The sequence below is a fragment of the Tachyglossus aculeatus genome, chromosome 3 (genome assembly GCF_015852505.1).
Source record: "Tachyglossus aculeatus isolate mTacAcu1 chromosome 3, mTacAcu1.pri, whole genome shotgun sequence".
NCBI lineage: Eukaryota > Metazoa > Chordata > Mammalia > Monotremata > Tachyglossidae > Tachyglossus > Tachyglossus aculeatus.
The window spans coordinates 21,780,433-21,792,715 of NC_052068.1; the positions used below are offsets into that span (position 1 = coordinate 21,780,433).

A 12,283-nucleotide genomic window follows, 5' to 3' on the forward strand; every position below is an offset into this window, starting at 1 on the left:
GCTCTCAGTAGGGCTTTGAAGGGAGGAAGTAGAGCTACCTTGGCGGATGTGTGGAGGGAGGGCATTCCAGGCCAGGGGAAGGATGGGACGGGCTCCATCACGGGGGAACTGGATGGGATGTCCACTACAGCGACCTGCGCAGCTTGGACGGGCTCTCCAGCTGGATGCAGGGGTCAGGAAGAGCCCAGCAAAAGGTTCCTTCGGAGGGAAGACATCCCACTGAGAGGGAGTCATGGTGTAGTGGACAGCGCATGGGCCTGGGGTCAGAGGTCATGATGATGATGATGGCATTTGTTAAGGGCCTACTATGTGCCAAGCACTGTTCTAAGCACTGGGGGGATACAGGTAATGAGGTTGTCCCACATGGGGCTCACAGTCTTCATCCCCATTTTCCAGATGAGGTAACGGAGGCACAGAGAAGTGAAGTGATTTGCCCAAAGTAACCCAGCTGACGGTGGCAGAGGTGGGATTAGAACCCATGACCTCTGACTCCCAAGACTGTGCTCTTTCCACTGAGCCATGCTGCTTCTCTTAGGTCATGGGTTTTAATCCCTGCTCTGCCACATGCCGGCTGTGCCAGACCTTGGGCAAGTCACTTAATAATAATAATAATAATAATAATAATAATAATAATGGTATTTAGACTGTGAGCCCACTGTTGGGTAGGGACTGTCTCTATATGTTGCCAACTTGTACTTCCCAAGCGCTTAGTACAGTGCTCTGCACACAGCAAGCGCTCAATAAATACGATCGATTGATTGATTTGTTAAGCACTTACTATGTGCAAAGTACTGTTCTAAGTGCTGGGGGTGATACAAGGAGATCAGGTTGTCCCACGTGGGGCTCACAGTCTTAATCCCCACTTTACAGATGAGGGAACTGAGGCACAGAGAAGTGAAGTGACTTGCCCAAAGTCATACAGCTGACAATTGGCGGAGCCGGGATTTGAATTCACAAACTCTGGCTTCCAAGCCCGGGCTCTTTGCACTGAGCCACGCTCCTTCTCTTACTACTCTGTGCATCAGTCACCTCATCTGTAAAATGGGGATAAGAGTGTGAGCCCCATGTGGGACAGGGCCTGTGTCCTGTGAGCCCGTGTTGGGTAGGGATTGGCTCTATCTGATGCTGAATTGTACTTTCCAAGTGCTTAGTACAGTGCTCTGCACACAGTAAGCGCTCAATAAATACGACTGAATAAATGAACCTAATATGTACTACCCCAGTGCTTAGAACAGGGCATGACACATAGTAAGTGCTTAACAAATACCATCATTATTCGACTGTGAGCTCTTTGTGGGCAAGGATTGTCTCTCTTTATTGCTGTATTGTACTTTCCCAAGTATTTAGTACAGTACTCTGCACACAGGAAGTGCTCAATAAATATGATTGACTGACTGAATGAATGAATGAGTCATCCCAGAAGAGATTCTAAATCCCCAGGGACCTACTCCTCAATTCTCCTAGGCAGATATCATTATTCTCATTCTTTTTATCATAGTATAGTATAATAATAATGTTGATAATAACAGTCAGTAATAATAGTCAATAGCCAATAATAATAATAATAACAATGGCATTTATTAAGCGCTTACTATGTGTAAAGCACTGTTCTAAGTGCTGGGGAGGTTACAAGGTGATCAGGTTGTCCCACAGGGGACTCACAGTCAATCCCCATTTTACAGATTAGGTAACTGAGGCCCAGAGAAGTTAACTGACTTGCCCAAAGTCACACAGCTGGCAACTGGTGGAGCCGGGATTTGAACCCATGACCTCTGACTCCAGAGCCCATGCTTTTTCCACTGAGCCATGCTGCTCTTATTATAATAATAATTATGGTATTTATAAGGTGCTTACTATATGCCAGGCACCATACTAAGACTAGGGTAGGTATAAGCAAGACGGGTTGGACACAGTCCCTGTCCCACATGGGGCTCACAGTCTCACTCCCCATTTTACAGATGAGGTAACTGAGGCCCAGAGAAGTAAAGTGATATGCCCAAGGTCACACAGCAGACAAGTGATGGAGCCGGGATGAGAACCCAGGACCTTCTGACTTCCCATGCTCTATTTATTCTGATGACTTGACACCTGTCCACATGTTTTATTTTGTTGTCCGTCTCCCCCTTCTAGACTGTGAGTTCATTGTTGGGTAGGGACCATCTCTATATGTTGCCAACTTGTACTTCCCAAGCGCTTAGTACAGTGTTCTGCACACAGTAAGCGCTCAATAAATATGATTGAATGAATGAATAGCCAATAATAGTCAATAGCGTAGAAAAAGGATCTGGGCAGCAGAGTGAAGTATGGACTGGAGTGGGGAGAGAGAGGAGGCAGGGAGGTCAGCAGGGAAACTGATGCAGTAATCAGGATGGGACAGGATAAATGTTTGGATTAAAATGGAGAGCAAAGGGTGGATTTTAGCAAGGCTGTGAAGGTTGAACTGACAGGATTTGGTGACAGACTACGTAGGCTGAATTGAGGGAGATGAATTGAGGGTAATGCCAAGTTTACGAGCTTGTGAGGAAGGGAGGATAGTGGTGCTGTCTACAGTGTTGGGAAAGTCATGGGGAAAACATTGTTTGGGTGGGAGGATGAGAAGGTCTGTTTAGGACATGTTAGGTCCAAAGGGGTATTTGTTAACTACTTTCTATGTGTCAAACATTGTGCTAAGCACAGGTGTAGATGTAAGATAATCAGGTCAGACACAGTTCCTGTCCCACAATGGGGCACAGTCCATGGGGGAGGGAGTATAGGTATTTAAGCCCTATTTCGTAGATGAAAAAAATGAAGTACAGAGAAGTAAAGTGACTTGCCCAAGGTCACACAGCAGGCAAGTGGGGGAGCCAGAAGAAGGACCCAGGTCCTCTAACGCCCAGGCCCGTTCACTTTCCACTAGACTACACTGCTTCTCAACTCTCCTCAACTCCCACCTGACTAGAAGTGGGTTGTTTTGCTCCTGTAAATTTGGGATTGCTTCATTTTATTGCCAAGGCCTGTCTCCCCAGAGATGTCGGTCAGAGGGAGTCGTGGGATTACTCCGGGAGTGGAGCCTGAGCCTACCTCCCTGCAGCAGCCGAGGGTGGGAGAAATCGTATTCCCAAAGGCCCAAACTGGAATCTGGGACCCCTCCCCAGCTACAGGAACAGTGGCACTGGGAACAAAGGTGGGCCACTGCAAGCCTGTGGGTGAATGACTTTTTTGAGCCCTATTTGCCAGGGGCTGAAACTTGTACTCTGAACATGATGATGATGATGATAATGAGGATGGTATTTGTGAATAATAATAATTATGGTATTTAAGTGCTTACTATGTGCCAAGCACTGTTCTAAGTGCTGGAGTAATTACAAGGTAATCAGGTTTTCCCACGTGGGGCTCACAGTTTTAATCTCCATTTTACAGATGAGGTAATTGAGGCACAGAGAATAATAATAATAATAATGGCATTTGTTAAGGGCTTACTATGTGCAAAGCGCTGTTCTAAGCGCTGGGGGGGATAAAAAGTGATCACGTTGTCCCACGTGGGGCTCACAGTCTTAATCCCCATTTTACAGATGAGGTAACTGAGGCTCAGAGAAGTTCAGTGACTTGCCCAAGGTCACACAGCAGACGTGGGGGAGTGGGAGTTTAAGTGACTCACCTAAAGTCACACAGCTGGTAAGTGGCGGAGGTGAGATTGGAACCCCTGACTTCTGACTCCCAAGCCCGGGCTCTTTCCACTAAGCCATGCTGATAAGGACTTACATCTCCAGCTGCCCCTCCTGCACCAATCAATCAATCCATCAGTGGTGTTTACTGAGCGCTTACTATCATCATCATCATCATCATCAATCGTATTTATTGAGCGCTTACTGTGTGCAGAGCACTGTACTAAGTGCTTGGGAGAGTACAGTACAACAGAATTAGTGGACACGTTCACTGCTTACAGCCTAGAAGGGGAGATAGACATGAATATAAATATATAATTTGTAACATGTAATATTATATATCATATAATTTGTACGAATTTATTACTCTATTTATTTTACTTGTGCATATTTATTCTATTTATTTTATTTTGTTAATAGGTTTTGTTCTCTGTCTCCCCCTTCTAGACTGTGAGCCCACTGTTGGGTAGGGACTGTCTCTATATGTTGCCAACTTGGACTTCCCAAGCGCTTAGTACAGTGCTCTGCACACAGTAAGCACTCAATAAATACGATTGAATGAATGAATGAATATAATAGGTATACTATGTAATATATAATGTTATGCATTATAAATTACTTATTTATTTATATTCATATCTGTCTCCCCCTCTAGACTGTAAGCTCATTATGGGCTTATATATAATAAATTGGTATATATTATATAACATACCATAAATAATACAATATGTATTATACATCTATCTCCACCAGTGCTGCTCTCGGAACGGGGTCACCCCAAACTGCTGGCTGATGATCCTACACAAGACCACGTTTCACCCCAGTTTTCCTCAGCTCCTGCTGCCTCTCTGCAGTACAAAGCCTAATTCATTCATTCATTCATTCAATCAATCGTATTTATTGAGCGCTTACTGTGTGCAGAGCACTGTACTAAGTGCTTGGGTAGTAGAAGTCGGTAACATATAGAGACGGTCCCTACCCAACAATGGGCTCACAGTCATTCCTCGCTGATTCCACACTGGCTCCAACCCTTTCACGGGGAGGAGCTAACTCCTTGCAGGGATGCCTCCCTGTCCTAATCCAAACAGGTCACAGGACAAGGTCTTTCGCATATGTACACCCGCCCTCACCTCAAAGCCTCCCCCAAAGGCCCATCACTTTCCACAGTCCCAATCCCCTCACCTCTGCAGACCAAGTCATAAATAACTGGCCAGCCAGACTCTTGCATAGTCCTCTAGACTTCTCTGTGGGCAAGGAACAGGTCTCCCAACTCTGTTGTAGCATACGCTTCCAAGTGCTTAGTACAGTGCTCTGCACTCAGAAAGCACTCAATAAATATCACTGCTTGACTGATTGAATTCAGATACATTGACTGTTCTGACCTAAATTGAAGCTTCTTTCTGGGTTTCTGTTTCGGCTGGGGCAATTTCTTTCTTTCCGCGGCAAACCCCTTGAGCATTTTCATGGCCCTTGAGATTGGCAAAATCCTTTCTAGTCTTCCCCTGCAGGCCCTGGCCCGAGGGGGCTCATGGACCAGATTGTTTACCAGTTTAGCAGGGAACGTGTCTGCCAACTCTGTTGTATTGTAATAATAATAATGAGGATGGTATTTGTTAAGCGCTTACTATGTGCAAAGCACTGTTCTAATCAATCAATCAATCAATCGTATTTATTGAGCGCTTACTATGTGCAGAGCACTGTACTAAGCGCTTGGGAAGTACAAATTGGCATCACATAGAGACAGTCCCTACCCAACAGTGGGCTCACAGTCTAAAAGGGGGAGACAGAGAACAGAACCAAACATACCACTGGGGAGGTTACAAGGTGATCAGTTTGTCCCACGTGGGGCTCACAGTCCATCCCCATTTTACAGATGAGGTAAGTGGGGCACAGAGACGTTAACTGACTTGCCCAAAGTCACACAGCTGACAATTGGCGGAGTCTGGATTTGAACCCTTGACCTCTGACTCCAAAGCCCGTGCTCTTTCCACTGAGCCATGCTGCTTCTCGCAAAGCAGAAGTACCCTCCCAAGCTCTTAGTACAGTGCCCTGCCCGTAGTAAGCCCTCAGTAAATATCACTGATTGATTGATTAAAAACTTGGATACAGAAGAAGGCTAAACGGTCTATAAGGTAGACCGTCCTTGGAGGCAGGGGGTGGATTAAAAGATTTCAAACATGGGATTCCTCCTTGCCCTCCTCCCCCTGCTCCACATGAACCAGAACAGTGCCTAGCATTTCGAACAGTGTCTGGCACATAGTAAGTGCTCAACAAACACCATTATTATTATTATTATTATTACTATAAAAGAGGTGAGGAGGGTAACCATGGAGCTCTAGGATTCGTAGTCGCTGAGTCTGCGAGGTTAGGGGTTTGAGAAGGACTGCGGTTTATGTCGAGAATGGGGAGGCTCACAGATTTATGTTTCCAAGGCCAAGGTGACCGGAGAGGCTGAAGTTAACTGAAGAAGCTGTATGGAACTTTGGCCTTCCAAGAATTGGCACCAAAATTGTGAACAGAAAGAAAGACCTGCCATCAGCAATGTCCCAGCAGCTGATTCTCAGATGTTTTGTCAGCATCTGTGGTTAATTTAGAAAAACACCATCACCAACACCCCCTCCCCTCCCCTGCCTAAGCCTTGAAAGCTGACCCTTCTTGGCAACCATGACAACAGGACCCATGACCAGAAAGGTGTTTAGTGGGCGCTGATTAACCTAAAAATAGTGGTATTATTATGATATCTGTTCAGTGCTTACTATGTGTCAAGCACTGATTTAAGTGCTGGGATAGATACAAGTTAATTAGGTGGGACACAGTCCCTGTCCTTCATGGGACTCCCAGCCTAAGTAGGAGGGAGAACAGGGATTGAATCCCCACCAAGGCACAGAGTAGTTAAGTGACTTGCCCAAGGTCACACAACAGGCAACTTGAAGAGCTGGAATTTGAACCCTGGTCTTCTGATTCCCAAGGCCTGTGCTCTTTCCACTAGGCTATGCTGCTTCTCAGTAACCACACAGTAATCCATCAATCAATGGTTTTTTTGAGTGATAAGTGTGTGCAGAGCACTATACTAAGCGTTTGAGAGAGTTCAAGCCCAAGTGAGCCTAGAGACATGGCAGAAATGTCTGTTTGGCAATAAAGAATACTTCAGATTTCAGCTTTGGTGATTTGCTGACTTTCTCTTCCAGGACCGGTCTAGGTCACGGAAAGGATTTGAGTAAAAGACTTCAGAGAATAGGAACTTGAACTTGTATCCTTTATCCACCCCACCCTCAGCCCCACAACATTTACATACATTTATTTTAATGTTGGTCTCCCAGTTTAGACTATAAGCTCATTGTGGGCAGGGAACATGTCTATCAACTCCGTTATATTGTACTCTTCTGAGAGCTTAGTATAGCGCTCTGGGCACAGTAAGCACTCAATAAATACCACTGATTAGAAAGAACCTGTTGAAGTCCCTACTCTGCCCTCCACCCAGGCTGAACACATCTTATCTACAGGGAACCCCCAAAATAATAGTAATAATGATGGTATTTGTTAAGCACTTACTATGTGCTAAGCACTGTTCTATAAGTGGGGCTCCCCCGGGAGTTGTGGCACTGGCAGGCTAGGGTTAAACACTTGATAGTCATCCCACCCTCAGCCCCACAATACTTCTGTATTTACAATAATAATAATGGTATTTGTTAAATGCTTACTTTGTGCCAGGCTCTGTACTGAGTTCTGGGATGGATATAAGCAAATAGAGTTGGATACAATCCCTGTTTCATGTGGGGGTCACAGTCTTAATCCCCAGTTTACAGATGAGGTAACTGAGGCACAGAGAAGTGAAGTAACTTGCAGACAAGTGGCAGAGGGAATTAGAACCCATGACCTTCTGAATCCCAGGTCCATGCTCTATCCTCTATGCCATGCTGCTTCTCTACTTATCCTTATATGTCACTATTTTTTCCTCTATCTAATTAATTTTTAATGTCCGCCTTCCCCTGCAGGCTGAGGTTCTTGTTGGGAGGGATTGTGCCTACCAATTCTATTAAGATTGTACTCTTCCAAATGCTTAGTAGGTCTCTCATTAATGTGGCTTAGTGGAAAGAGCAAAGGCTGGGGAATCAGATGTTGTGGGTTCTAATCCCAGCTCTGCCACTTATCAGCTGTGTGACTTTGGGCAAGACACTTAACTTCTCTGTGCCTCAGTTACCTCATCTGGAAAATGGGGATTAAGGCTGTGAGCACCATGTGGGACAACCTAATTACCTTGTATCTCCCCCAGCATTTAGAACAGTGCTTGGTACATAGTAAGCACTTTACAAATACCATCATCATTATTATTATAGTGTACATATTATGTATGAAATTGTTATATTGTCATCATCATCAATTGTATTTATTGAGCGCTTGTCAATAAATTATTTATTAATAAATAAATTTATTAATTTATTGTCCTCTCCCAAGTTCTTAGTCCAGTACTTTGCACACAGCAAGTGCTCAGTAAATATAATTGATGTATCTTTATGCTCCATTTCTCCCCCCCCGTTTAATTTAGTTTAATATCTGTCTCCCCAGCTAGATTACAAACTGCTTGAAGGTAGGGAATCATGAGAAGCAGCGTGGCTCAGTGGAAAGAGAATGGGCTTGGGAGTCAGAGGTCTTGGGTTCAAATCCCGCTCCACCACATGTCTTCTGTGTGACCTTGGGCAAGTCACTTCACTTCTCTGAGCCTCAGTTACCTCATCTTTAAGCTGGGGATTAAGACTGTGAATCCCACATGGGACAACCTGATCACCTTCTATCCCCCCCAGCGCTTAGTACAGTCCTTTGCACATAGTAAGAGCTTAACAAATGCCATTATTATTATTATTATGCTATTTATCTCTTTATACTCTCCCTAGCACTTAGGTCAGTGCTCTGCACAGAATAAGCACTCAGTAAATACTATTGATTGACCGATCTAGTGGATCAGTCCCTGTGATGAATCCAAACCTTTCACTGGATTTTCTGAAACCCTCACTTAACAGGGGATGATTTCATTCTTAATCAACCATCGTCATTAAGTGCTGGATAAATGGCACGGATTGATTGATCAATTGGGGCTGGAGGGTGATTCAGGAGGATAATGGGCTGTGGAGTTCTCGAGTCGATTTCCAGAGCAGAGGTCCGCCCTGTCCACATGGCCCTGGTTTCCCCAAGACTTCACTAGCTTAGACTTGTAAGGTTCTATGGTTTGAACCCCTGCTCTCCCAGCCCCACCCCTTCCTTACACTTACCCGTGTATTTATTGACCCCGGCTTCAGCTGCTACATCGTTGAGTGCCAGGATGCCCCGGGTGAGGTCACTGGCCTCTGGATCCATCTCGATGAGGGCATCAGGGCCCACGTTGCCATTGGCGTAGTTGGCGATGTAGATGGAGTAACGACCGGAGCCCTGAAGTAAGAGGCAAAGTCAGGAGGGGAAGGAAGGGAAGGGAGGAGTGAGCAGAAATGAACGTATGCTTTCATTGGCCCTTCGAGTGTTAGAAAGTATGATAGGAGCAAGACACATGTTCCCTTCCCTCATGTTTACAACTGTAAGCTTCTTGAGGGCAGCTGTTGACTTCTTTTGTTTCTCAAGCATCAAGCACAGCTCTCCGGCCTGATGTTTCTGATAGAAGGTTCTGGCGGGGGGGGGTCCTGTGTCTCCAAGCCTTCCTCTCTTTTCCTCATCAATTTCTCCCACCAAGAGCGGGTTTTCTCCAGAGATCTCCGCTTCCTCCTTTACCACTTATGCTGCCATCTCTAGTCAATGGTTCGCAAACCCCCAATACCTCTCGTTCAACCAATCAATCAATCAGTCGTATTTATTGAGCACTTACTGTGTAAACTGTGGTCCCTCAACCAAGCCCTCCATCTCTCCCCACCTCAGTGAGATTGTCACCCATCACGCAATTTCAGTTCGCTGTGCCCCGTGTCCCAGGGGGCTCAGGACTGTCGGAGATGAGGGAGTTGAGCAGCCCTGCAAAAGCTACCAGCCATAGCATCAATCCTTTCATGCGGCTTCTTGGACTTGAAGTCTCAGGACAGAGGTTTATCCATCATTCTCGACAACATCATCATCACCATCATCATTAGTGGAGGAGCAGCATGCCTAGTGGAAAGAGCAGGGGCCTCTAGACTGTGAGCTCGTTGTGGGCAGGGCTGTGTCTTTTTGCTCTTATACTGTACTCTCTCAAGTGCTTAGTACAGTGCTTTGCCCACAGTAAGCGCTCAATAAATACGATTGAATGAATGAATGAGTCAGCGGACTGATATTCTACACTGGGCTCTAGCATGTGATTACTGTTTGGCCTTGGACAAGTCACTTCCCTTCCCTGTACCTCAGTTACCTCATCTGTAAAAGGGAGATTCAATCCCTGTTCTTCTTCCTTGTAAGCCTTGTGTGGGGCTGTGATGGATCTGATTATTTTGTATCTTCCCCTATGCTTAGAATAGTGCTTGTCACATAGTAAGTGCTTAACGATTTATGATTATTATTCTTACTAATATCACCATCATCATCATCACAGACAAAATTCCTGATCATCCTCCTTCCCTTCCATGCAATTCCCCCATAGTCTTCTCTCTTCCTTAATGTCTGTCACTCCTGGAAGACATCCACCCACTCAACAGAAGCAGCGTGGGCTAGTGGAAAGAGCACAGGCAGAGGTCATGGGTTCTGATCCTGGCTCTGCCACTTGCCAGCTGTGTGAGTTTGGGCAAGTCACTTCACTTCTCTGTGCTTCAGTTACCTCATTTGGAAAATGGGGATTAAGACTGTGAGCCCCGTGTGGGACAACCTGATCACCTTGTATCTACCCAAGTGCTTAGAACACAGCTTGGCACATAGTAAGTGCTTAACAAATGCCATCATCATCATCATCATCATCATAAATGGCCACCCCTCACGCAACTCGACTCTTCCCTCACCCCTCTCCCTTCCACAGCATCTTCAGAGCCCACCCCCTTCCCCCGTCCCTACTGCACCACTCTCTTGGAGACTGTAAGTTCGTTGTGGGCTGGGAACATTTCTGCTAACTCTTGTAATAATAATAATGGCATTTATTAAGCACTTACTATGTGCAAAGCACTGTTCTAAGCACTGGAGAGGTTACAAGGTGATCAGGTTGTCCCATGGGGGACTCGCAGTCTTAACCCCCATTTTACAGATGAAGCAACTGAGTTGCAGAGAAGTTAAGTGAGTTGCCCAAAGTCACACTGCTGACAATTGGCGGAGCTGGGATTTGAACCCGTGACCTCTGACTCCAAAGCCCATGCTCTTTACATTGAGCCATGCTGCTTGTGCTGACTCTCCCAAGCTGTACCCAAGTACAGTGCTCTAAACATAGTAAGCGCTCAATAAATACCCTTGATTGATTGTTTGATAGAGAAGCAGCATGGCTCAATGGAAAGAGCACAGGCTTTGGAGTTAGAGGTCCTGGGTTCCAATCCCAGCTCTGCCAATTGTCAGCTGTGTGACTTTGGGCAAGTTACTTAACTCCTCTGTGCCTCAGTTACCTCATCTGTAAAATGGGGATTAAGACTGTGAGCCCCCTGTGGGACAACCTGATCACCTTGTAACCTCCCCAGCACTTAGAACAGTGCTTTGCACATAGTAAGCGCTTAATAAATGCCATTGTTATTATTATTATTATTATTATTATTGTTATTATTGTTATTGTGAATGCTCTGGTCACCTCCCATCTTGGCTACTTCACTTTTCTGTTTCAATTAATGATATTTATAGAGTGCTTACTGTGTGCCAAGCACTGTATTAAGTACTTGGGAGAGTATGACACTCTTTATTAGCCTTCCCTCCTCCAGCCCCTATCCTTTTTCCTCAGCCTATAAAGGTGCAGGCAAAATAAAAGTGCCCTCTGTCTGCTACCATGGCATTATCCAATCCAGTTTTTTAACAGAATTTGCAAAGCGTTTACTGTGTTCCAGGCACTGTAAAAAGTGCTGGGGAAAATACAAGCTAATAATAATAATAATAGCATTTATTAAGCATAAACTATGCACAAAGCACTGTTCTAAGTCCTTGAGAGGTTACAAGGTGATCAGGTTGTCCCACAGGGGGCTCACATTCTTAATCCCCATTTTCCAGATGAGGTAACTGAGGCACAGAGAAGTGAAATGACTTGACCAAAGTCACACAGCTGACAATTGTCAGAGTCGGGATTTGAACCCACGACCTCTGACTCCAAAGCCCGGGCTCTTTCCACTGAGCCATGCTGCTAATCAAGTTGTACACAGTCTTTGTCCAATATGGAGTTCACGGTCTTAATCTCCATTTTACAGATGAGATGACTGAGGCACAAAGAAAAATGACTTGCCCAAGGTCAAAAAGCAGAGAAGTGGTGGAGCCAGGATTAGAATCGAGGCACTTCTGGCTCCCAGGCCCACTAGGCCATGCTGCTTCAGTTCCCCATTGTTTCTCAACCGGATTTAAGCAAATTGTCCTTGAGTCTTGCTCTTCCCCCTCCTCTATCCTCTCATCTTTCCTTAGCTCCTGGCTCATTTTCTTCCGACCAACGAGCACATATCTCCTTGGGCAGCATCTCCTAGTCCTGCCTTTGTCTTCTTTCTCAGTGGCGTTCTTAGCCTGAAATAGCCTTCCATTTGACA

At 45.4% G+C, this 12,283-nt stretch overlaps 1 protein-coding gene across 2 annotated transcripts in view; it reads right to left on the reverse strand.

Annotated features, from left to right (window-relative positions):
- CRTAC1 (cartilage acidic protein 1) overlaps nucleotides 1-12,283 on the reverse strand; it is a 188,312-nt gene that overhangs the window by 43,128 nt on the left and 132,901 nt on the right. For both annotated transcript variants that reach the window (XM_038743651.1, XM_038743650.1), the window contains exon 5: nucleotides 8,912-9,068. In XM_038743651.1, coding sequence (XP_038599579.1) covers nucleotides 8,912-9,068 — 157 coding nt within the window. The remainder of the gene's footprint in view (nucleotides 1-8,911; nucleotides 9,069-12,283) is intronic.